The 25,427-nt window shown below is 44.8% G+C and overlaps 1 protein-coding gene across 1 annotated transcript in view; it reads left to right on the forward strand.

The window, feature by feature from the left end:
• The window catches only part of LOC142571673 (ubiquitin-conjugating enzyme E2 Q2), a 39,926-nt gene extending 15,238 nt beyond the window's left edge, over window positions 1-24,688 (forward strand). The window contains exons 3-8 of the mRNA XM_075680203.1: window positions 580-672; window positions 2,034-2,149; window positions 4,522-4,672; window positions 5,003-5,386; window positions 15,030-15,096; window positions 23,408-24,688. Coding sequence (XP_075536318.1) covers window positions 580-672; window positions 2,034-2,149; window positions 4,522-4,672; window positions 5,003-5,386; window positions 15,030-15,096; window positions 23,408-23,439 — 843 coding nt within the window. The 3' untranslated portion in view covers window positions 23,440-24,688. The remainder of the gene's footprint in view (window positions 1-579; window positions 673-2,033; window positions 2,150-4,521; window positions 4,673-5,002; window positions 5,387-15,029; window positions 15,097-23,407) is intronic.
• The last annotated feature ends 739 nt before the right edge of the window (window positions 24,689-25,427 follow it).

Raw genomic sequence — 25,427 nt, forward strand, 5'->3', positions numbered from 1 at the left:
ACTATCTTGTTGCATTTTTGTTCTGTGGATGCTGTTGTGCGGTGTTGTCTGTGGCATTTGTTCAGCACTACGGTATTCCTCGTACCAGCATTGCGCACAGCTCACTCAATGAGGATGTCAAATGGAGAAGCGTCGAATAATGTCTGGTTCCACAGTGGTAGCACAGTTGGTAAAGATGTCATATACAAATTTTTAGAAATTTTTTTTTGCTCACTTGAAACGCACCAAATCTGCAATGGATCTTGCAAGTTAAAACTGTGGGAGTGGGTTTAATATTGCAATATACTTGCTGAAAATGCAATTCCATGAAAATTTATGAAACTGGTTTGTAATTTTTATGCTAAATGCCTCAGTGATGGTCATAGAGCCAGCTCCGCTGTATTGGCTATTTCAGTTAAAACTGAGGCAATATTTGCGTATAGCTGCACCAGAAGTGCTTGTTGCTATGCTAAATAGTCAAGTGGATGGTCCATCACTTATATATCTTCTTGGGACATTTTCTTCTGAAAGAAATGGAGTTTCTTCCTAAAGGCTTGATCTTAATTGCTGTTTTTTTTTTCTTCTCCTGTTTGATTGCAGCTTCTTCAACAGGTGAAGATCTTAGTCACTGAACTGTGCAAAGTCCACAGCTTGCCTGAACCAGCTGAGTTGGAGACAATAGATTACTTCCAGGTGAGGCAACCAGTGTGCTTCTACAAGTAGTCCTGCTTGCATATTTAGATGTGAGCGTAGTTTCCTACAAAAATTACTAGCGGCAGCTCTGGCACAACGGTATGTTGGATTCGCCAATACTTTGCCCATCTGGGTTCAAATGGTATTGTGATGTTGCAAGTTGCTCCTTTATAACAAATATTGTTATAAATGCAACAGTTCACAATGATTATACATGTGTGCAGAAACTTGTTGCCTTTATACGTTAGGAAAAATAGCACTTCTAGATAATTAAAGAAATTAAACACGATACTGCCTCAAGAACGTCTGAGGCCACTAGTCTGAAGACAACACAAATCCATGTACCACGCTACCCATCATTTCCATGGTAGGTAAATAATTGCAGCACCAGAGCTCCTTCTATAGTAATTTTTGTAGGAAACACTATAGATTTGTGTGCCTGTTATGAAAGCTAGGCACGCTTTATTACGAGGAGAATTATACAAACACTTGAGGTACATTTTTGCTGTTGTAATCACCATGCTGTCCCGAGTAAATTGTAAGTGGGACGAAATGAGTTGCCCACACATCAAGAAGGCAGGTGACTTCATGCGCACAGTCTTCCTGTGTGCCCTGTATTGGAGCTCATTTGATCTACCCAGCCATAGTTGCACACGGATGCCCGCATGACTGAGCACATATGCACATGGTGACCCACATGCTATATATTGGAGGTCATCCGCTGTGGTTGCCAAGGCAAGATGCGACCATGGGAGGGCGAGCAGAGATCGCTGGGGGGCTTCGTACACCCTGTCTTCCTGCGCACTTAGTGTTGTAGTTCATGTGATCAGAGTTCGTCTAGCGGTTAAAATGGTGAAGCGAACAGCAGCTCGAAACATTACCTTTTGAATAACCGTGCCAGTACTCCTTATCACACCAGTGTTGTGACCTCAAGTGCTTGCAGTCATTCTGTGAAATGTTTTTATTTCGTTTATTAATCACGTCATACTGCAGGCCTTGTGGCCTAACTAGGAGGAGCAAGGTACACTGGTAAATATACATACAAAAGACTAGAAAACTAATACATACTTTTTCTGCAACTGTTGCATAAGATAAAGTTTTATCTCATGTTTGGTCAAGAGTATTGACACCGGATGACATGGGCATATGCCTATTCGTGTAGACATAAGAAGCGTGTGTTTTTCGCACTGGGTAGAAAATTGTAATTTAGGGCTGTACTACTGCCTGGGTGCATGTGAAGCAATTTTTTTCCCCCTCTACAAACGTAGCCATGTAACGAATGGCTATGGAATTGCAGGCGGCTTAACCAAATCCACTACTTGGGATGTGATCCATGGCACACTTCTGTTTTTTGCACGCAGCAATCGGACGTTGGCAACTTACCCGACCTGCTACAGGCACCTCAACAGCACTCAGAGGAGGAAGATGAGACAGATGTTGATGACGACATGCAAATGGAAATAGACGATGACACGGGGTCAGTGCACCTCTTGGCCGTATTCAACAATTTGCTTCCCTTTGTTGTGCACATGCGTGCAGGTGTGTGCAAGCTGTTTGTGGTGATATTAAACAGTGAATCAGTTAGATAGCTATGTTTCCATTATAGAAGCATTGCAGCACTTCTCATTTTTGGCCAAGAGATGCCATGGTTGCTGTGGAAATTGTGGCCTCACAATTCTTCTTTAATTCATATTCTGCACAGCGAAGAATTTGGGTCTCTTAGTAAAGCAAATGTGACCTCGAGCAGTTGTGACCTCCAAAAGTCACACTTAGAAGGAAATCACATTCTACTGGGCACACCTGCCTGCTTTGAGCCAGAGCCCTGCACATATGTTGCCACACTCTCATGGAAAATGCTGACAAAGCAGTGTGATGAGTTGGTGCTGATGAGCTCTATAGGAAAGCCCTGCAAAATTTCCGAACTCTGTTTACTTTTATTTTAATATGCCATGTAAATTGTAACGGCAAACTGAAATTTACCAACTACAGTAGAACTGCATTGATATGTTCCCGTTATGTCAATTTTCCGAGTGCCATTGTTCACAATCGAGAACACGCAAAAATCACCCAATAGAGTTGCGCACATTTTTTACCAGTTCATATGTCCCCCAAGAACACATAATTTTTCGGCACCAGTGTTCAGTACGTCACCAAACTGTGATCGTTTGATACGTTTTCCGGCTGCTAGATCCTGTGTAAACAAGAAAATGCGCGAGGTGGGTGTAGTCGAGAACACTATATAGGTCCCTGCCGCGGCAGCTTCACCACAATACTCACCCACCCATCTTGTGTGAAAGTGCCGGCGTGTACTCAGTTTCTCATTTCAGTACCAGTAAATCTCCGGAGTCATCGCACGCGGCATTCACAGCTATTATCGCCAATCCTATTGCGATAAGCACATTTGCCTATGTTTCACAGCGTGTGGTGACTTCATAAGTGTAGTGCACCCATTTAAGAGGCAATAATCGGAACATGGCGCCGTTCCGTGCTGCAGACTGTGCTCGTATTCTTTTTCCAGCCGCTAGGTCCCACATGAACAAAAGATGCGAGGCACGCACGATTGAGAACAGTACGTAGCCGCTCGTCTCATGTGAAAACGACGGCACGCACAGTTTCTTATTTCGTTACAAGCAAATTTCTGGTCGGGTCGTTGCACGCGACATGCACAGCTATCACCACCAAACCTACTGCAATAAGCGCCTTCACCTATGTTTTACAGTGCGTGGTGCGTAGTGCCATTGGTAGCGTACTTCACGCTTTTAGTAGGCAATAATCCAAACATGGCGCCATTCCCTGCTGCAGGTAGCGCGATGTGGGCATCGCGTTTCGCTTTGGCGGCATACGGTGTCGCTCACCAGCTCGATGTCGTTTCGGTTTCTCATCCCCCTCTTAAAACACCACGCAGTAGGAAAACAACAGAACATGTCTCGGGCTGCCGGTGCACCACCAGTTCGACGCCCGTTGGCGTGTCGTGCCGCAACGATTTGCGCAATGCTTCACTTTATGTAGATGTCAATATAGTTGAGTCTGTCAGTTTCTTTAGTTACTTTGGATCGTGTGTTTTCCCGGTTAGTACATTTGTCTCTCGCATTTTTCTCCAACACGTATGAAGGAGGTTCTACTGTACTTGCGAAACACACTACATCATAGGTGCTGATATCTTATTTTACAGTGGCATTGACAATCCTGTTTATTGTTTACGACGTGACTTCCTTGCATCTGAATGCTCTGTTCTCCATCGTTCGCCTTTAGCATTCTACCAAAGGTGTTCCAAGATTGTGCTCTTTGTCTAAAACAAACTCCAGATTTGAAACACATTCCCGATACAGCTGGCACATTGAACTTCAGCTCATTTAAGATCATCTCTTGGACATCTGTATTTTAAGTCTGGATGCTGCCACTGGTATAAATGGATGTGAATGGCAATAGAAGAGTGGAATGACTGGCTACACATAGATTCAGAAATGCTTCTAAACAGTGGCTGCTTCCAAAGTAACTGCCTAACAGTCCCTGCATCAGTGTTGTTAGGCTTACAGTAACACATGCTTCGAATTTATCAATCATGGTGGAAATGGCCCTCTAAAGGAGCTCCTGTAATCTGAAAGAGGTGAATCTGTCAAATGGATTGATCAATACAAAACCTTCATGTAGATGGCTTTGTGGATCGATTTTTATGTCTTTGAATGGAATGGTTGGTTCTGTGGAAGTGACCGAGTACATCAGCAAAGACTGGAGACTAGTTTGGCTCCTACTGAAGCCTTGTGTCTGAAGTTGTCGCAAAGCTTGTGCTTGCATGCGTGTGCGCAGTAGCTTGCCAGGCTAAGTGTGCATTATGTGCTGCTGGTTCAGGTCCTCGGAGAAAAGCAAGGAGGATGACCTGAGTATGGAGAACCATGCAACGCTAGAGCGGCTGCGGCAGAACCAACGGCAGGACTACCTGCGCGGTTCAGTCTCAGGCTCGGTGCAGGCCACCGACAGGCTCATGAAGGAGCTCCGAGAGGTGAGCATTGCTGACAGGTTTTGGCCCACTACTCCTTGTGCTACCAAATATTTGTGGGAGTCTGGGGTTGTTAATAGGGTATGGGCATAAACATTCATGGTCTCATGTTCTATAGCACATGTTCCTCCAGCTGCGGATATCAGCCTCCACATATGGCTGGCCAAGAAACAGTCCGAGCAAATAGAAAATTTGAAATCTTTTCAAGATCATCATATAGACATGCTCATTTTGCTCTTTGCGGGTTTACAATGTGTTTTGCGCTTCATGTCAGTGCTTTTTGCAAACCTGGCAATGGAAAGGTTGCTAAGAAGTCTCTGTTTTGGGACCCAGGTGTACCGATCGGAAAGCTACCGGCGAGGCGTCTTCTGTGTGGAGCTGGTGAATGACAGCCTGTATGAGTGGAATGTGATGCTTCGCATTGTGGACTCTGATTCGCCACTGCACAGTGACTTGACCTTATTGAAGGAGAAGGAGGGCAAGGACCACATCTTGCTCAACATTCTTTTCAAAGAGAACTACCCCTTTGAGCCACCCTTCATCCGTGTTGTCAACCCCATGATCTCGGGTGGATACGTGCTAGGCGGTGGTGCCATCTGTATGGAGCTGCTGACGCGGCAAGGCTGGAGCAGTGCCTATACAGTCGAGGCAATCATCCTTCAGATAGCTGCCACACTGGTCAAGGGCAAAGCCCGCATCCAGTTCAGCGGCAACAAGGTGAGCTAACACGCTGTTGTGCAACTTGTAACTTAAGGCTGCTTCCAGTTAGCTTCATTCTACTCCACTCTAGCATGTTCCCTTTCACTGCAGTCTCTGCCACTCTTTAACTGGCTCTGTGGAGTGGTGGGCTTTGCCTAAGACATTATATATCAAAGGTTTACAAAAATCGCCAGGATACCAATATGTATAGTTACAGATATGTGATTTTCTGACTGCCTTAATGGCAGCATTACAAAAAGGCTGCATTGCACACTTATGCATTTGTTGTATAAACTGCAGTATGCAGTAGAACCTCATTCATACGTTTTGGAAAATCTGTGAGAAAGAAAAAACTGGGAAAATGTACGATCCGAAGTAGTGGAAAAAAATCGGGGACTTAACTTTCGTTGACATCTACGTAATGCGAAGCATCGCACCGATAATTGTGGCACAACACACTGACATGCGTTGAACTGGTGGTGCTCCGGTAGCCTGAATCGCATATTGTTGTTTTCGTATTGTGTGATGTTTTAAGAGGGCAACGGGAAACCGAAATAAAATCAAGCTAGTGGGTGATGCCGGTCGCTTGCAGAAGCGAAAGCAGCCTGCCATCTATGCATTGGCTCGACAAAATACGTGCTGCTTGGGCCGCACTTGTGCACAGCCAGGAGTGGCACAGGCATGAAGAAAGCTAACTGCACAGATGTTCCCACGAAGCAAACACATACGCGTATGGTCGCTTTCGGAGATAGTTCCCTTTTTGCTGTGTGTACAGTCGCCGACCGATAAATCGGACATCAATAATCCGGACATGCTTGGTAATTCAGACAGCATTGCGGCACCACCAGTAGCCCCATAGACATAATGTGTAAGGATGACCTATATTTTGGACAGCCGCCTGCTCTACATTCGATTATCTGGACTCCGTCCGTGGCCGTAGCATACACCCACTCTGCTGCCATTATCTCCTCGCAACCTCGATGTGACATGAAGTATGGCATCAGAGATACAAGACATCAAGTATGGCCTCTGATATTTATATGGTAATCTCTGAAGGCTTGCATCGGCTGCAGTACTACACCTCAGAGATTTAACTGCAAATGCCAATCTTGAAAGCTTTGCCTGAATTATAGGTCGCATCAATATCACGATCATCATATCGTATTCCGACAACCCCGTGCATGTCCTGCTCTCGTCATTGTAGCCTTTTGGACAGCATTCCACTATTCTGTGCTTGTTTCTGTAGTTTGCGTTCCAGGCAGTGCTTTGCTGGCTCCAAGAAGCCTTTCTCGTAAACGTATCGACAGGCCATGTCAAGTGGCACCAATGGTGCGCACCCCTCGAAGGCCGATTGAGCTCGGCTCCACAACTGAAGAGCCTGAACTGCCACCTACCACAAATGAGCTCAAATGCGGACATCATTTATGACCTGCTAGGCTGCGGTGTGCCGATTACTGCCGCCATTACATTTGAAGACTGCGGACATCGACAGTTTGGTGTCGTCGTGTGCTGAGCTAAACTATGATGAAACAATTGAGCAAGTTTTCCCACCATCAAACTGCTACCCTAACTTGGATGATGATGTGCCGTGTGCTCCGGAGCCTTCACATGTGGATCTGACTCAAGCTTTTGCAGTTCTTGTGTCAATGCACGGAGAACACAAAACCGGCAGAAATACAGGTGAACTTGGTTGCACGTAACTAGAAGTGCGTGCAGCAATGAATTGACCACTTCTTATTACACAGGGGCCTGAAAACGTAAATAATCTTTTTTGGGTACATTTGTTTTTTTGGACACTCGATAGTTCGAACTTATTTACGTTCCCCGTGGAGTCTGAATTATCGGTCGTCGACTGTAGCAAGCTTGGCACAGCTCCAGAAATGCTATTGTCTATATCCGTTGAAAAGTCAGGTGCTGAGTTGCGCAAAATCTCGCGAAGGTGAAAGTGTCACTGAAAGTGATCACCTGAGAATAGCGCACCACATCAAGTTTCCCGGCACAGTCGCAGACCTTGGTGATGCACTGCACTTAAATCACACAGGACAATCAGCACCATGCAGCACCAGGTACCGTGTTTCAACGAAGTGGCATGGTTTAGCTGAGTAGCAGTTCACTGTACAAATAAACGTGCCTTTGCACATCTTGGAATGCTGCATAAGTCATCAGCACAGCAATCATGACTGCCGCTGTGTTCCCTGTCAGTTTTGAAATGCTGCTTCAGTATCGCTGGAATTTTTTCAGCACTTTGAAAGATAGAAAAAAAAAAAAGCTCAGTAGTGTTTATGTTGGCCAACATTTACAGCAGCATCACATGCGAGGAGACGGAAATTTGCACATGGCGGTTAGTATGTAGCTGTGCTGCATTCCTGCCAGGTACATACTAAGAAGGATTCACTGTATTTTGTTGAGTATGATTTGGTTGTGCATTTCATGGATCGCAATTAATTATTAATGACTTCTCTGGGGTAGCATGTTGTGCCTGGAAGCCATGTAGTACTCACCATCTACTACCGTATTTACTCGCATAATGATCGCACTTTTTTTGTCAGAAAATTTAATGCAAATTCAGGGGTGCAATCATTATGCAGGATAAATTTTCCGCGAAAAAAAAAATTTTTGTTCATCCTGCGTTTGTTGCGGGATGCGGGTGTGGGACACCAAAACAAAGATGGCGGCTGGCAGAGCAAGCCGAACACGTTTTTTTTTTCTTGTCGTGAGTACATTACGTGCATTGAAACAGTTTCTTCCGTATCAGTGATGAATAATATTGTTAATATCGGCAAGTTTGCGGCAATAATGTAGCCATGTCCACTTTGAGGGGACAGAAACGCATGGCCGGCATGCTGCTGAAACTGCGGCATCTGTCTTCACTACTATCCTAATACGGCGCGTTTCCGCTAGGGTGGGTGAATATGTTAGCTGTGTTACAAGCGTCGGCGTATGACTAGGGTACACTTTTAACGTATCCATGTAAATGTGGCTACTGTCATTGCCGCGCGCGATTTGTTGTGTGCCCACAAGTGCAGATGAAAAAAATCGAAAGGTGCCTTTTTTTGTTTTTGTTGATTACAACCATTATAAAGCCTACCCACAATAAAGGCAAGTTTGGTTGTACCTCTTTTTGTCATGGAAGTGCGGAAAGTGATGAAAGTAATGAAATGAGGCTTCTACTTAACAATGTTTGGTGCGCGCAGACCGCTTGGCTTGTAAGTCGTATGCGTAGCATTCGACAGATGGTAAGCACGATCAGTATTAGCTAGACTTGGCACACAACATATCGCTGCGGCAAGTTCGGGGTGCGATCATTACACGGGAAATAAAAAAAATCGAATTTTGACGACAAAACTCGGGTGCGATCATTACGCGAGTGCGATCATTATGCAAGTAAATACGGTAGGTGAGCAAGCCTAAGTGCTGGTGTGCTAATAGAGTAGCCGATAAAGGCATGCTGAGTTGCTTCTGTCTGCCAATGCGGCTGCTGTGGAGATAGTTGTCGCCGATTTCTGCATTTGCACCTAACGTTTTGCATTTCTTTTACACATTCCTTAGAAATTTCGCATATTCAAAAAGTATTGGAGCACAGTATTCTGCATTGAATTTACGAAAGTGGTGCATTTGTTTACATTGACATCTACAGCCACAGATCATTCATTGTTAGCTTCAAATATTATGCAAACGGCACATTGCCGATATAATGTCAAAACGTAGAAAAACACGCATATCTGCGGATATGAACCGTGTTGTTCCTCATTGAGATAAGTCAATATGAGCGGCCAAGCCACTTAAACAACGGCAACTGTGATCCAGTTACAGTGAAACCTCGTTAAACCGTAGTTGGCTGGAGCTCGGAAAAAGTACGTACTAAACAGTAGTTGTATTCATATAGGAGTAGTTGGAGAAGTATGGGAGAGGCCTTCGCCCTGCAGTGGGCGTAGCCAGGATGATGATGATGATGATGATGATGATGATGAAACTGTAGTACTGCTTAACCAAAATAGCATGAGATCGCCCGCTTACCTGTCAGAAACGGAACTCTGAGAGAGTGCGATGAAAGGGGGAAAAGACACACAGTATTTATTCACTTTGCGTGAGAAACTGTTATTTTCGTGTGATGCCGCCGTGGCCTGGCAGCGACAACAGTGGCCTCAAACTTACTGAAGCTGCGAGCCAGTTTTTTCAGCCAGCCCCCGCTTCTTGGCAAACACTCGCATGGCAGATTCCTCGTTGGCGTTGCATGTTCTCTGGGCACACGGGCAGTAGCGCTGCAGAAGTCGCGGGGTGCTGTTCTCGTTGCGATGACCGCATTCATGAGGCTGACGTAACGCGCAGCTTCTGCCACTGCCAGGCCTGAATCGCCCGTGCTGTCTCTTTCTGTGTTGTCCTCATCACTGTCGCTAGGCGGCACTTCTGCAACAACAAAGGCAACGATGGTGCGAACCTCGTAGCTGACATCTCTTCACGGTCACAGCAGTAATGCCGAGGAACTGCTTCACATTCCAAATGCCACACACCGTGGTTAACAGTACATACCTGTCGCGTGTCAGCGCCGACTTCTTCCTGTCACGTTCGATAGCACGAATGATGTCTAATTTTTCATCTATGCTGAGCACCCGGCATCTTTTTTATGTGAGCTTTGGCATGATGTGAGTCCTTGTTTGCACGACGCCACAACGCTCTCTTTGCTCTCTGGCATGGCACTGAAATGATGCTGATGTGGCTTTGCGCGGAAACGCATAGGTCGCTTGGAGGCCATTGTTCTGATCTCTGAGGCTTGTTCTACTGGGCCGCCTGATGGAGACGACGCACTGCCGTGTTTGCGCGACGAAAAGGGGAAACACTACGTGTTAACCGATACGTACGCAATAAGCTGGTACGGTTTATGCGGATACAAAACATATTATGTTCAATGGCTGCTGAGTCAGGGATTTGGCTTTACTACTTTTAACACGAAACTACTGTTTAAGTGGGTACGGTTTAACGAGGTTTTACTGTACATATATTACTGCCTATTATTGCTGATTCTCGCTTTTCTTTAACTTTATCATACTTGCAGTTTGCGCATGCCATAAAGTATTAGAAAGAACTGTGCTTGGCATAAGCACTCATTTATAGGCTGCGTCGTTCTCTCACGAAAGCGCGATCCCATCGCATACATCGTTGGTAGTTACTGAGCGAGGCATTTGTTTATGCCACTGTACCAAATGCTCCGTATCTTGTTTCCTGTTAGACATAAACATGAAATATTTGCTTCGTCATAACAAAAGCTTTCATGATGAATAGTTGCTCTTTGCGTGGTAGATTTTGAAGCATGGTGTCGCACAAAGCCCGACTGTTCCTGAGTACTGGTGTCTCCAAAACTTCTTTTGTTGGCCAGTACATCTCAACTTGAGGTTTGCCAACAGTACCCTGCAATATTATCCATGCAAGGAAGACCGTAAGGTCATGCGGTCTACCGGTTTCCATGTAGAACACTGAGCAGCTAAGTACGCTACCGCATAAGGGTTCGCTTCTGTGACAATTACAACAATGATGCCCCAGTAAAAAAATACACGAAACCAGCCAAGAATGTCATTCTCATCAGTGGGTTGCTGCAAGATTCTGGGCACTGAAGAGAAGGGAAAGCGCAGAGGCGCAGGTGGGGGGTTATCGGTTTTCACGCCCTGCCACACACGTGCACTGCTCAGTGCATCACCGTCATCGTCATCTGAAGCAATATCCAGGGTAAAGACAACGTCCGAGTCGTCGTCGGACACAAATTCCATGTCAGTAACGCTGCTTTCTGTACTGCTCTAAGAGCACCTCTTTTTCTTAGAGCATTTCTGTCAACGGCATTGTTCTTGCAAAGCGCCAGTATGAAATGACTGTTGCCAGGCTTAAAACACGTGCAAAAGGCCCGAAATACGTTTTTTCAGACAACTGCTGCCATCTAGGGTTGAAAATTGCAAGCAAAGCAATTGACGATCGTGATATGTCTCCTGCTGTTAACAGCGCAAAAAGTAGACGAGAGACGAGACAAGATGACACCACAGGATGGAAAACCAACAAGCCCAAGCTGCTATTCTAGTTATACGTCTGTGGCGGAGGAAGGAGTGGAAAATCGGGCAGGACAAGTGTGACTCATCGTTGGCGATATTGGTACAAACTCGTGTGACAAGTACAGCTCGGGGTTGGCGGCTAAAGGGTTGACTCATTTTGAGCGCGATTAATGGTAGTATGTACAAGCGAAGGCACTGTGGCTATTGCAGTGTCGGTTCAATGGCCGATCGTGTATGGCTCGGTTGAGCGATGGTTGGCATGTTGATATTGTCGGTGCTGTCATCAAGAAAGCCTGTTGCATTACAACAACTCGGGTTCGTCTGCTGTGTTGTTGTGGGCCTGGTGTTAGATAAAATGGTCCCAGCAACACACTGTGCTGAATAGTCGGTCAATCGTTGGCGTCAGCATTTTGTTGATCACGTATCGACCCAGTGTTACCACAGCTTAAACAAGTACATGAAGTCAGGCATGCGCTGCCATCACCAGCAAGTGAGGGCCAATGCTACAAAAGACTTCGTCAGCAACATGGTGTTTTTGAAGTGTCACCAAAGTGTAACGCTGAGGTTTTTCTATAAATTCACTAGCCATCGATCAAAGGCAGCAACTACGTGGTTCGCGGTGCAGTTCGGATGAAGTCCTGGCTGCTTGCTGTTTTAAAGTGGAGTTGCACTCTTATGCTATGCACTCTTTTTGCACCGCACTGATGTAGAGCCACATGTGTAGTTGCAGCAAGGCGTTAGTGTTTGCAGCACTGTGCGTTCGTGTGTGTGTGTGTGTTTTTTTTCTTCCTGGGGTTTTTCCTTGAGATGTGGCTGTGCATGGGTCCCTTCCAAAACGTTTTGCCGCTACTCGACTAGGGCAGGACACATGTGTCGTCATGCTGTGAAAAAGGAGGATTCCCATATATGCGGTGGACAGAGGAAACAGCTACAAAAGCAGCACACATGGAGAGTTGAAAAGCATGTGTGAAGATCAGGACAATTAGTTGCCAAAGGCAGGCCATTATATCAGAGAAGCAGAGAGGCAAAGGCAGGCCCATCATATCAGAGAAGCGATATGCACACGCACTCTCGCACAGCACATGCGCTTTGTGTGGTTGTCAGCTGGTTTCCCACGGACACAAACATCGCTTAGGCTGGATTGATAAGTTGGAACAAATTATGCTAACGCAAACGCCGCTTACTTGTGGATTAGACTGACGGCCATCAGTGTAAACCATGTCCTATATTTTTGGACCAATCGCCAATGAACCACTTGTACAAACATATTGGTGGCAAGCTTTACACAACGGATTGTGGCCCATTTCTCACATTGTCGAGCGTCGAATTTTTGTCACTGCCACACCACCTAGGCCAGTACACCTTATCTGTGCTGCTTCGTCCGGTGTCAGAGAATAAAGTTATGGTTATGTGCAAAATCAGTGCAGATCTCTTATAAGTGGCCGCACAACACCGGAAAATCTGATGAACTGTCTTATCATCGAAATAAGGTTCACAAGATGACCCCAACGTTGTTCACAGCCACTATCTTTCTAACATGCTGGGCACCGGCCTCTCATTCGGGGCACTATTCGTAGATGGGCATCAGTTTCTTCTCATAGCTTCAAGCAATTCGTCAGAAGAGTTCGCTGTAGATTTACAAAAGAAACCTGAAAATGTCGGTCTAATGTGCTGATCGTTCAATAGCAAACAGCTGGTAAATGTGAATGGAGGTGAGGCCGATGAATGGAGGTGAGGAGGTGCAAACTTGCAATGGCCCTCCTGATTTCAAAACTTTTCGACACTTGACAGCGAAAGGGCACCTATTCAAGTGGCAACCACATACAGCTGATATTCAAGCGATGCGACAGGGCGTCAACAGGCAGACCCTATTCGCAGAGCAACCAGATGCAAGAAAAGTGAAAAGCAACTAGGGGTAATCGTTGAGTGAGAACCTTAACAGTTCAGACAAGTCGCTCTGTGGTTTCCGTCTCTGATGACGAGTGAGCGAACTGACCAAATGTAAATTGCTTTGTGGTTAACTGTATTGCAGAATATGTTTGCCTTGTCGTTGCTTTGTTTTTAAAGTGAAGCATTCTTTGCCTCTTCCTTCGATTTTCGCGCCACAGCTGCTGCACTCTTGCCGAATAGCTCATACACAAGGCAGCATTCCCATATTTTGTAACCCTACACGTGTGCTGGCTCATTGTCATTCTATCATCGTCATTCCATCATTGTCACTGTTGTAGTCATTCCAGTGTTGTCATCCCGTTGTTGTCATGCCGTCATTGTGATGCCATCATGGTTGTTTCAGCTTAGTCATCCTATTGTCATCATGCTGTCATCGTACAGTCATGGGCATGCTGTTGCGGTCGGTCTATTGTTGTTTTGTGAGTCATACCAGTGTGATACTGACATACCATGATAATTGTACGATCGCTATTCCATTGTCATCATTCTAACGCCCTCACATCATTGTCATCAGGCTGTCATCATCGCGTCATTGTAATACATTCATTGTGGTTGTCATTCATGATTGCCATTCTGTTGTCTTTATTCTGTCGTAGTCATTTGTGTGTAGTCATGCATTATTTGTCGTCATTGTGTTGTAATACGTCCATTGTTATGCAGTCATGGCTGTACCTTCGTCGTCAGTGAAGCAGTTCACCATGAAAAATGTGTTCAACTTGGTGGTGTGCAGTAAAAGGTCCACAGTTGGCTTAAACTGGGAAATTTAAACATTTCTATAACTTTGTATTCTTATCTGAATTTAAACTACCACCCAAGCATATATTTATGGAATTACACACAGGCCACATCGTCCGCATTGACATGGTGCAGCTGCAAAAGTCTGTTTCTTAAGACAGTATAGTCATTGCTACCTATGCTAACTTATAAAATGGTGAAAAAGTGTCAAACCAAACCAAACAGACTTTGCACTTGTGGCCAAAGGGGTTGAAAAAGGATATCAAGTGGATGCAGTATCCATGTTGACAAGTAATCCAGATTAACTTATAATTGAATTTGGTTTTGTTTCTGAAAGTACCACTATAGCTTGACAACAATGCATTAGCCGAAAATTTCAGCAATTTCTTCTCATTGTATAATGTGAAATAAGGCACAGTTCCTTTCATGAAGGCTTATCAGTGAAAAAAAAAAAGCACTCTTGGAACCTTCTATATGTTTTAATCCTTGTATAATCATAAGGAAAAGTGCTTTGCAATGTGAACCACTGACAAGTTGTTTGTCAGCTTGCTTCTGGTTGTAGTTGTCAACATTAGATGGTGGTGCATTTCAGTGTTTTAAAATTCTAGCATTGCAAAATTTAGCAGCTTTGAAGCAGCAAAGCATTGCGGATTGTGGAAGTGCAGTATCAGTAGCATTTATGTAGTTTGTATACATGGAAACGCATTATGTTCTAGTTTTTTTTTTTCCCCTTATGTTTTGCCATGTGTTTTGCTGAACTTTCTTTAGACTGATATGTGGTGTACATGTGATGGACCTCCAATTGCTTAAAATATGCACTCTGGGCTAGGTTCTTCATATGTTTTATACCTTGCCGTGAAATATTTCACTTGTTTTAGCCTAAACCAGTGTGCTGCTAAGCTGGTTGTGGTCTGACCTACAATGTTGCCTTTTCTTTGCAGGCACAGTACAGCCTGTCACGGGCCCAGGCATCCTTTAAGTCACTGGTTCAGATCCACGAGAAAAATGGTATGACTGATTTCTGTGCGTGAGACATAGTGACTTTTCAAGTGTTCTTTGCACAGTATTTCTCTGCTTACCAACTTTTCCAGTTTCTTGGTCATGTTTGTTGTCACTTGTATGATGGACACTGCATATTGATCAAATGAATATAAGCAAGAAAGAAAACATGGCAATATATTTGTTGTGCACCATCTTCAGAGAGGCAGTGTTACTTCAATTTCAGTTTAATCTCCAGAAGTTTGTTCATGTTGAACTTAGCTTTCGTGACTTTGGGAAGCAGTTTTTGTACCATCTTAAAGTTAGAGGGAAGTCCCAACATTGTCTGCAGCTAATGCAGATGTTTAGGTGTAGCATGTGTCGAATGTTACTAGAACCTGCAGAGAAACATTCCAAGTGAAATTTTGCTTTTGTACCTTCAAGTGACCCAAGGTTTGCCACATATTTAATTAACTAGCTCTTTTATCCAGCTGTGTAAGAAGTCACTTGTCAAATTAGGGCTGTTGCACATACCTCCGAGTTCCATAACCCTTGGAACACAGTTGCCCAATGTCAGACATACGCCATCTGCTAGAAATGGTCCCTCTGCCTACAGTTGTCTAAAATTGGTTTTCATGGCTGAGAACTTCTCAGTTCTTGTCAGCGATAATATTTGCTTTACTCATACCGAACATGTGATGTTCGAAGGTGCAATCTGCACGACACCAGTCTTTTTTGGGTCTTGAAACTCCAGCCTTAGCTTAAAACAGCGCTGGGCTGCCAGGTGTGCCGGAATCTTTGAAAGGGCGTCCATTAGCTGTAGCTATGGCAGGAACCCATTTATTTCTCTCTCCTTTTCTTTTTCTTGCACTGATCTATTCATTTTGTTTTGTTTTGGAGCAGTTTTGCCATAGCAGATCTACTTGAATATATGAGCACGCCTTCTAAATTACGATGAGCCCCAGATGAAAAATTGACTTGCCATCCTGGCCCTGTGAAAGTGGATGTCCAGTGAAGCTGTTTGAAAACCACCACAACTTTTGAGGGCGGTATGCAATGCTTTATTGTTCATTTCCTCTGGCACATTATTCAGCCACATGAGAATGTGGATGTGTGGACGTCCCTTGTACTAGAATTCCATGGCAATATGACTGGCAGCAGCATGCCGCAGCTGGTTGTATTACCGTTTCTTTTCCCTTTGCTGCTCCTTGTATTCACGCTGCTCCTCGGGAGTCCTGGCTCTGCGTTGCCTACCCATAGCAGTGCTGCAACAACAATGAAATCAGCTACTATGATGATTCTTTAATATATGAAAGCTTAGTGATGTCACTCCCCACATTGCAAGGTGCCATCTTTGTGGCAGCTTTGCTAAACAGTAATCTTTAGCGGAAAAGTATGCGGAAACGTATGCGTACCAATAAACGTATCATCAATAATGTGGTTTGGATGCTTGTTTCATGCTTGTTCTTTATAGAAACGAATGCTGTACTGTATGTTGTATGTGTGATACCAAAGGATGTGTGCACTTTTCGCTTCTGTTGCTGAAGGTTTTGTGTGCGTGTGTGTGTGTGTGTTTGTGTGTGTGTGTGTGTGTGTGTGGACGCTGCTGCAAGAAATCCTGTCCAACTAGAGGCTAACAGCTTTTTTGTCAAAGTAAGTTAATAATTACAACAGTCAGCTGCCAGGAGACGCATGGTGCACATTTGCTCGCGATCAATTATACAACGCGTCGGGAGTCCAGCTTGCTGCATACAGTAACTCGGATCACATTCGAAACAGATGAACAAGCAGCGTGCAAGCTTCCGCTACAAACGGCGAGCCTGCATGCACGCTTCGAATACTTGGCGTAATGCTTTCTTTTTATACCACCAACGTCAATAAAAGCATGTTGCACCAAACTTTGCACAACGGTACTCTGTCTGCAGCGTCGCCTTTGCTGACAGCTGCCAATTGGTTGACGGTCACTGGGGGCCTAGTAGGCCTAGAAGGCCTAGCTTGCTGTTAGATCCATATCATAGTGCTTGCGATCCCACTGCAGTTCGTGATAAAACACTTATACAGCTAAACCTTGATATAACAAACTTCAAATAGCGAAATTCTCAACCTGTTCTTAGAACACCACGTATTTTGAACCCCAATATAATGAAGTGTGCTTATATACCACTTCAGTACTGTATAACTAAATTTCACTGCCGCCACAAACGAGTACCGAGGCAATAGATGGAAGCTGGTGGACACACATAGTCAAATGTCATCAGATGGTCAAACGTGATCAAAAAATATGGCAAATGGTCAAACACTCGATGCTCTCCTAGCCCGGCTGATTTCATGTGCCCTATTTTGAAGGTAATATGCAGCGGGTGCAAAGACCAGGCTTTGGCTTTATGTACGCTGTCCTCCTGTGCTTTGGTGCTGGAGGTTGCATAATCTTGAGTTTCTGAGACACTTTAAAGTGAGAGGCAAATGAATTATTTGCTGTACTTGCGTAAGCACACTGGCCTGCGAAAGAGTTCACTCGCGCATGGTTCCGCAAGAGGTTAAACATGCATGTATATGTCCGCTGGATATCTTGGTTTTTTCTGGCTTTTGTATGTAATGTAGGAATATTCAAACTGCTTGGAACTGTAAATTTTATTCCCGAAAAGTGTTGCCAATTAGCAAAAAAAAAAAAAAAACCGCTTGAAGGTGGCGTCGCGAGCGTCGTCCTGTTGCTTGCCACCGTATTTTCCGATTTCACGACTGAAATAAATGCAAACTAAAGAATTTTGTTGAACAAGCTTTCTGCATACTTAATACTTCATAGTTAATTAGTTCCATCCGTTTTCTTTATGCGGTTCACAAACGAAAAGAAAATGGTAAACAAATTCCAGTCATGGCCGACATCAGAAAAATTTTCCCAACTTTCGATTTCTATTTTCTATTTCTATTCCTATTTTCTATTTCACACAGAAACTTGAAAAAGTGTCAAACATAGAATGTTCTCTTTGCAACATTTATGCAAAGCATTACCTGCTTACATGAAACACAAAAGAAATATGTAGTTAAATAAACAAGCTTTTTTAAAAAGACTGATTTTAAATATAATATAAGAAACTCCAGTTCCAGTAAAAAAAAAATCTTGGACGGAAGTCCGCTTATGTCGTGCAAAACGTGTGTGCGGTAATATGTTTTCTCATTTTGCTTTATTCACAAAATATAACAGGCCAATGTGGCCCATGTTGAGCATGCTGGCTTTAGTGCCATGATGACTCGTTCCGGTTTGTTAACATTTAATCTCCTAAAAGAAAAGGCAACGGTTGCCACAAATGAAGGAAGGTTTACCTAAGTTTCTTATTGTGGCAAGAACGGAGAATGTTTTCTGCTTATTTGTTTTCTGGGACACAAGAGAGAACAAACTCGACACTATTTGTGGCGCTCAAACAAATTTATTGCGCGTCCTTTGCAGTTAGTATCTAAGTGTTAAATCACTGTTAGCTGGCTGGCGGCAGTTCTCGCAACAAACAGCGCATGTCCGCTTGACTGATCGCGGGCACACATCCACACATGCCATGACTGAATTTGCGGCACACACGGCACTGACTTCCACTTCATCGACTTCTGACGATGCTCCTCGATGGCTGCAGCAGGCGCACGAAGCAGGGCCACATTCTTGATGTGCTGACTGAATGCAGGGCATAGCAGGTGTGTGCTGCGTCGTGAGGCTTGTCGTCGCTTATGACAGCAAAGCTGTGTGCTGCTTTCCTTGTCATGGTGACACAGGTGAAAGTGGAGATTTGTTTCTTGTGCCGATGGTATGATTGTGTTTCATTTGAGAGGACAGTCCAGTTTTCCGCAACATTAAAATGCAGAACAGTGCTTCCACGCTGCTCGCAATTCTTTGCCTCATGAATAGCCATGGCTTGAGTGCAGCGTATGTATTTGTGAGGAACCCATTTGTCACCCATTTGCTGAGCTTTTTAACAAAAAGGGTTGGAGGTGACGTCTTCTTGATCAAGTCACTCCTTTCCCAAACGGCAAATGTGACCTCGTACTCGTCGACCATTTCCAGAGTGGCCAAAGTGAGGCTTTCACTCCATGGGCAGCACCCGCATTCACCTAAATTATAGTGCGGGATTGGGGGCAGCAAAGGCACATTGCTTTCATGCCTTCCAACGCAATTTCCATGCCGGTTACTTTCCCAAGCGTGCAGACACAAAGGTTGGCATTAGCGTCGCAATAAATGCAAATGCAAACTTCTTGTGGGGCTAGCAGCACCCATTTTGGATGCAGGCTGTAAAACTTTGACAGGGCGATGGCACTTTCGGGTGAGCTGCTTTGAACATCTGGAATGTCTCGCGATAGACTGGCCTATGTGAACGCCTTTGACTCGCTCAGGTCCTCTGCGTGTTTGTGTGTGAGCTCACTGCATCCTTGGTACTCCCCTTCTCTCTATCTTATCTTTATATTCCCTCTTTCCTGGCCCCCAGAATAGGGTAGTCAACCAGATGCACTTCTGGTTAACATCCCTGCCTGCTCTCTTTCTTTCCTCCTCCTCCTCCTCTCGCGGATAAAATGTGCCATAAACTGCTTTGAGACATACTCTCTCTCGCCATGACTGACACAATGTCTTTCTTGTTCGGGCTCTGCCGAGAGCACCCAAGTTCGTCCTTGGTGACGTAGTTGTGTGCAGCTTGTACATCCGATGGGCTTAATCTTGACCTCTTGTACGGATCAAAATCTGATCACATTCCATGCTCCTCGTGCCAATTTCGGGCCTTTCTGAGCATGTACGTTACAACAGCTGGGATTGCCTCTTGAATACATCTGTTTTCAACTTTTGGTGGCACGATGATTAAGAGATTGAGAAGCTCTTGATGAGACCTTGAAGCCTTGTATGCTTGATTTGAGCTATTTAACCAGCCATTGCATGCACGACATTGTCACAGACTGTTCAGCTGTACTGATGCTTCCGTATGCAGTGCTTAAAGTTGAACGTATCTTCGTCACTATGGCACTTTCAGTCTCGGCCCGTTTTTTTTTCTTTCCGCAAGGCCGTCTGCTGCGTTTGTGAATGGGAGATGGTGGCTTCAGTGGTGAAACATCAGGAGGAGGATGGATGCACCTGTTAAAGTCGTCAATCGCTTCTTCCTGAAGCAATGCCTTATCTTTTTCATCGCGGGTGTCACATATATGAAGACAGGATTTCCTTGAGGCGCGTAAAGCAGGGCTGGCAGACCTCGTCGATGTCATGAACATCCTCAGCCTCTGGCAGTAGCTTCTGCGAGGAAACATCCAAAACACTTACACAATGAATTTTTTTTTTTTCTTAGCAATCTTCTTCTTGTGAATGCATAAATAATCGGCACAGAATACTCGGACTGAACTATGAGCCGCGTGCATTGCGTGTAGTGAACAGCTGGACCAAGTCGAAATGTTATGCTAAACAGCACTGCACTCTTTCTGTTGCTTTCTCTGCGCTGCTGTCGTAAACTGAGCCTCCAGAATGCCTCACGGTTTCATGTTTTGTGAACAAAGCCATCTAAAGGTTTTACTGTGAAGACGTGTGGGCCATGCTCATTATTGAAGGACAGTGTCCATCTTGCGCCACCAGTGACCTCTGCAGTATGAGAAAGCGCATCAGCAAGGTGCCGACAGAACATTATAAATTAGGCAACTTCGGTAGCCTTTGGCTCAGTCATGCCGCACTGCACTTTTTCGAACAGCTGAAGGTTGAGGTAAGACAGGATGATGTTACCTTTGGAGCGACGCAGAAAATCTGATAACGGGAAACGAAATAAATGATTCGGGAAATACTCGGATAAGTTTTTAGAAAGGCAGTGCGAGTTGCTTGTGGTGGTGCCGAAGAAAGTTCCAGTATCCATTGCACAGGGGGGATGGGGAGCAGGCAGTGAAGTAGCACCTCCATAATGGTGCACCTGCTGATTATGGAAGCGCATCATTGCTTACAGATAAGCCTGCCTTGATGCCGCTTACAGGTGATTTACTGTGTACACCAGGCGGGTTTTGGCAGTCAGCCACAACATGCACTCGTGGTGTCTTGCATGCAGTTGACAAGCGAATAATGGATGCGTAAGTGCGATGCCCATAGAGGTTTTAGGCTGCAAACTCTGTATGCATTAGCCCTTTTAGAGGGTGGCAGCCTGTCACTCCCGCATAGCTTGACACAAATAAAAATCTGACAATACAGTAAAATGTCATTAAACCGTAGTTGGCTGGAGCTTGGAAAAAGTAGTACTAAACGGTAGTACTGCTTAACCAAAACAGCATGATATCGCCCACTGACCTGTCAAAAACGGGACTCTGAGAGAGTGCGATGAAAGGACAAACACATGGCAGTATTTATTCACTTCACGTGACGAAGCGTTATTTTTGTTTGATGCTGTGGTGGCCTAGCAGCGACAATGGCCTCAAACTTGCTGAAGCTGCAAGCCAGCTTTTCAGCCAGACCCCTCTTCTCGGCAAACATTCGCATGGCAAGTTCCTCATTGGCATTGCATATTATCTGTGCACGGGCGTGGTAGTGCTACAGAAGTTGTGGAGTGCTGTTCTCGTCGCAACGATTGCATTCATGAAGCTGACGTAACGCGCAGTTTCTGCTACTGGCGGGCCTGAAACGCCCATGCTGACGCTTTCCATGTCATCCTCATCACTGTGGTTAGGCGACAAGGCAGCAACAGAGGCAACGATGGCAAACACTCGAACCTCATAGCAGACATCTTTTTGCAGTCGCAGCAGCAGTAACGCTGAGCTTAATGTCACATCGCGTGCCAGCGCAGACTTCGTGCCATGTTCGATAGCACGAACAATGTCCAATTTCTCTTCTGTGCTCAGCACGCAATGTTTTTTTGCTTTGGTGAGATGCGAGTCGTAGCTTGCACGACGCCACAACGCTCTCTGGCACGGCACCGGAATGATGGTAATGTTGATGTGGCTTGACGTGCAAACATGTGCAAACGCACAGCGCGCATAGAGAACAGGATGCTTCGAGGCCGTTCAGATCTCTGAGGCTTGTTGTTTGGCTGGGCCACCCGATGTGGACAACACATAGAGTCAGTATAGTAACTCTATGGGATGACGCACCGCCGTGATTGCGCGACAAAAAGTGGAGGCGCTGTGTGTTAACCGAAACGTAGGCAGTAAGTTGGTACGGTTTATGCTGATACAAAATGCATTATGTTCAATGGTTGTCTAGTCGGGGATTTGACTTTACTGCTTTTAAAACGAAACTACTGTTTAAGTGGGTACGGTTCAATGAGGTTTTACTGTAACATAAAAACTTGTTTATTTAACTATTTTTTTCTTCTCTTGTGTTTCATGTAGGAAGACAATATTTTGCATAAATGTTGCAAAGAGAACATTCTATGTGTGACACTTTTTTTCAAGTTTCTGTGTGAAATGGAAAACGCCCCAAGACAGACAGACAGAGAGAGAGAGAGAGAGAGAGGTGGTTCTTGTGGGGAAGGAGGAAAGGCTAGCACTATCTTCTACAACCCATGCGAGAGCACGGCTCAGCGCCAGCAGGGTGGGGGAGATGGGATTAAAAGAGAGAGAGGGCAGGAGGGCAGCATTCGTCCCAGCAGCATCAGAGGGCCGTGGGTTCGACCGGAGGAGTAGGCTGGAGGCTGGACCATATAGGAGGTGGTGGGATGGCCGTTAGGCCATCCGTCTTTGTAGAAATTTTCTATAGTCTCGCCGAGAGCCCTGACAAGTCGAGGTACTTGACGACACTTAGGAAGGCTGGTAGCTGATTACGCTAGGGGAAGAGGATATCTTCCTGTTGTGAACATGGGAGCCCCAGGGGGTGGAACTCCTGCAGAAGTCGGCTGCGGTGCTGCAGGTGAACGCCTCAAGACACATGAAAGTTACAAAATTTTTCTGATTTGGGCCATGTTTGGAATTTCTTTCATCTGCGGACAGTAAAAAATTGTATGAAACCAATTTACTGTGAAGCGTATTAAAATGGCAGAAACGTTTTTCGACACACCGTTTTTAGTTTGTATTTAACTATGCTGTGAAATTGGAAAATATTGTGTTAAGCAGTAGGAGGATGCTTGTGCCACCACCTTCAAATATTTTTTGGCTTGCTGGGAACACTTATTGGGAATAAAATTTTGGGTTCCGTGTAGTTTAAATATTCCTACCTGACAAAAAAAAAGAACGGACAAAAAAAAATATAAAGTGGTGATGCATGCTTGATCTCTTCTGGAATCACCCTCGCGCTGCTTGCCCAGACAGATTTGTTAACAGTGATTGTTACTGTCCTGTAGTGTTCGATTTGTCTACTACAAAATGACATCCTACTCTTGCCAAAGGTCCCTGTTCTTTCTGTCTGTGCTTTCAGGATGGTTCACTCCTCCGAAGGAAGACGGATGAGTGCATTGGAGCTGCCGGATGTACATAAAGAAGTAATGGCGTCTCCGTGGTCGCTGTTCCTTTCTTTTCCCCCCCTTGTCAGTCTCATTATTTGGATGTGTAAAGAGGGTGAACAGAAGAGCCTGTCCACAACTGCTGGGTCGTTAAGATAGTGCCCGCTTCGTACAGTCGTGACAGAAGCACGTATTGCGACCAAGACTGCCGCAAGCCCTCCTTTTGTTTTAAATTGTTTTGTGTAGAGTTGATGAAAGTTCCTGTTTGTTGCACACACACATACACGAGAGAGACACACACACACAGTTGCATCACTCCCCTTCCTGTGCCCATCCCAGGGACTGCTTTGTCACACGCCCCACACCACACAATGGACTTCTTCCCCTGCCGAATGTAATGTTCTTTATTCATTGGTTTTCCTCTGCAGTTTTTTTTTTTTTTTAGTGTGATAATAAAATGAAAAAGAGAAGGGAGAACCAAACTCCAGCATTGTTGTGTGGAATTTCTTATATAGCAGACTTCCGTAAATTTGACTTGGGCTTTTAGATTTTTTTGTTAATTTGATCTAGACTGAAGGTATTGGCCAGTGCCCGTGCAATTCTATGGGCCCGTACTTTCATTATTTTGATCCTGAAATTGGCCCTTGCCAGGTAATTCAAACTTGACCAGCTGGGATGCTCGCACCTGAACCGTGTGGTGACCCGAATAGCGAGCCCTTCAATGGCAGTGTCTGTCATGGCGGAGCTTGAGGACAGTGAATATGTTAAACAATGGCCATTTCCAGTCGAAAACAGCGGTTACAAACATTTTCAAGCAATTGCCGCAGCCCACAATATCTGATTAGGACATTTAGCCGATTCTAATGCGTACCTTACTTTTTTGGAAAAATTGGGCCGAAAATTGCCTGTGCGGTGCACTCGGACACGAAACCAAAACCGTCTTTGCAATGTTCATAGGCTTTATTGCATTGCACAGATGTATCGCGTCGAAGCAGGCTTCAAAAACTAAAAACTGTGCAGAGAAGCTCACTTAAAACCGGCAGCCATCGTGCAACGCATATTAGACCCTTGCCCATTTTCCTTGCAAAAAAGAAAAATCAGGTGCACATTAAATATGTACTTAGTTTAGAAGGTTTAATGCCATTTCTACATTCATTTTCTATTTTGGGCACACACGAAGTTGGCGTGCACTTGCTTTGAATGAGTGTTAGAATCGCGCAAGTACTGCCAAATAAATCTGGTGTGTTTTGGCCTTTTTTCTGCATCTTGTTTAATTTGACCCGCCTTATAATTAGGTCGATTCCGTGAGTCCCGTGAGGGTCGAATTAACGGAAGTTGACCATGCATGTGTCGTCTGCAGTTTTTCATGGCATTAAGGGTGGATAGGCATAGGTATCCCTACCCTCCGCCCACTGTCAGAACTAGGGAGGCAAAATAGGTCATCCGCCTCCCCGCTTTTGAAAGCTGATACTGTCACCAGCACACTGGTAAATAAATAAATTAAAAAAAAAACCGAGGCAATGTTTGGTTTTGTGATAGCACCCTGAATCGGTCTAATAGAATCAAACGGATGGAAGTGCTGTGCCATCTTGCGCCATGCCATCGAGCTGCGCCAAAACACTGATTTCGAATTAAGTTGCCAAATTTAGCAGGATGTGCCCAAGCAATCCGTTTCATTGTCGGCATATTTGGAGTGTGGATGTGTTTGTTGGCACAATTGTAACTAGGCCACATGAAAACGAAAACTGTTTTGCGCTATACAAAGCATTATGAACGTACTATAAAGTGTTATGCGTGTGCGCGTGTACAGACCAGCTAAAGGCGAGTTGAACTGGCACTCATTTCATGGGGCTGTTGAGAAGGAAAGTTGCACTGAATAAGATCGTATTCTGCTCAGCATGTAGCAGTTTCGGTATACGTTTTAGCAAACGACTTTGTGCCCTGAACCGTGAATAAGCCTGAATAATTGAGCTTACTCAAAATATTGGTCGATAA

The sequence above is a fragment of the Dermacentor variabilis genome, chromosome 2 (assembly GCF_050947875.1).
Source record: "Dermacentor variabilis isolate Ectoservices chromosome 2, ASM5094787v1, whole genome shotgun sequence".
Taxonomy (NCBI): Eukaryota; Metazoa; Arthropoda; class Arachnida; order Ixodida; family Ixodidae; genus Dermacentor; species Dermacentor variabilis.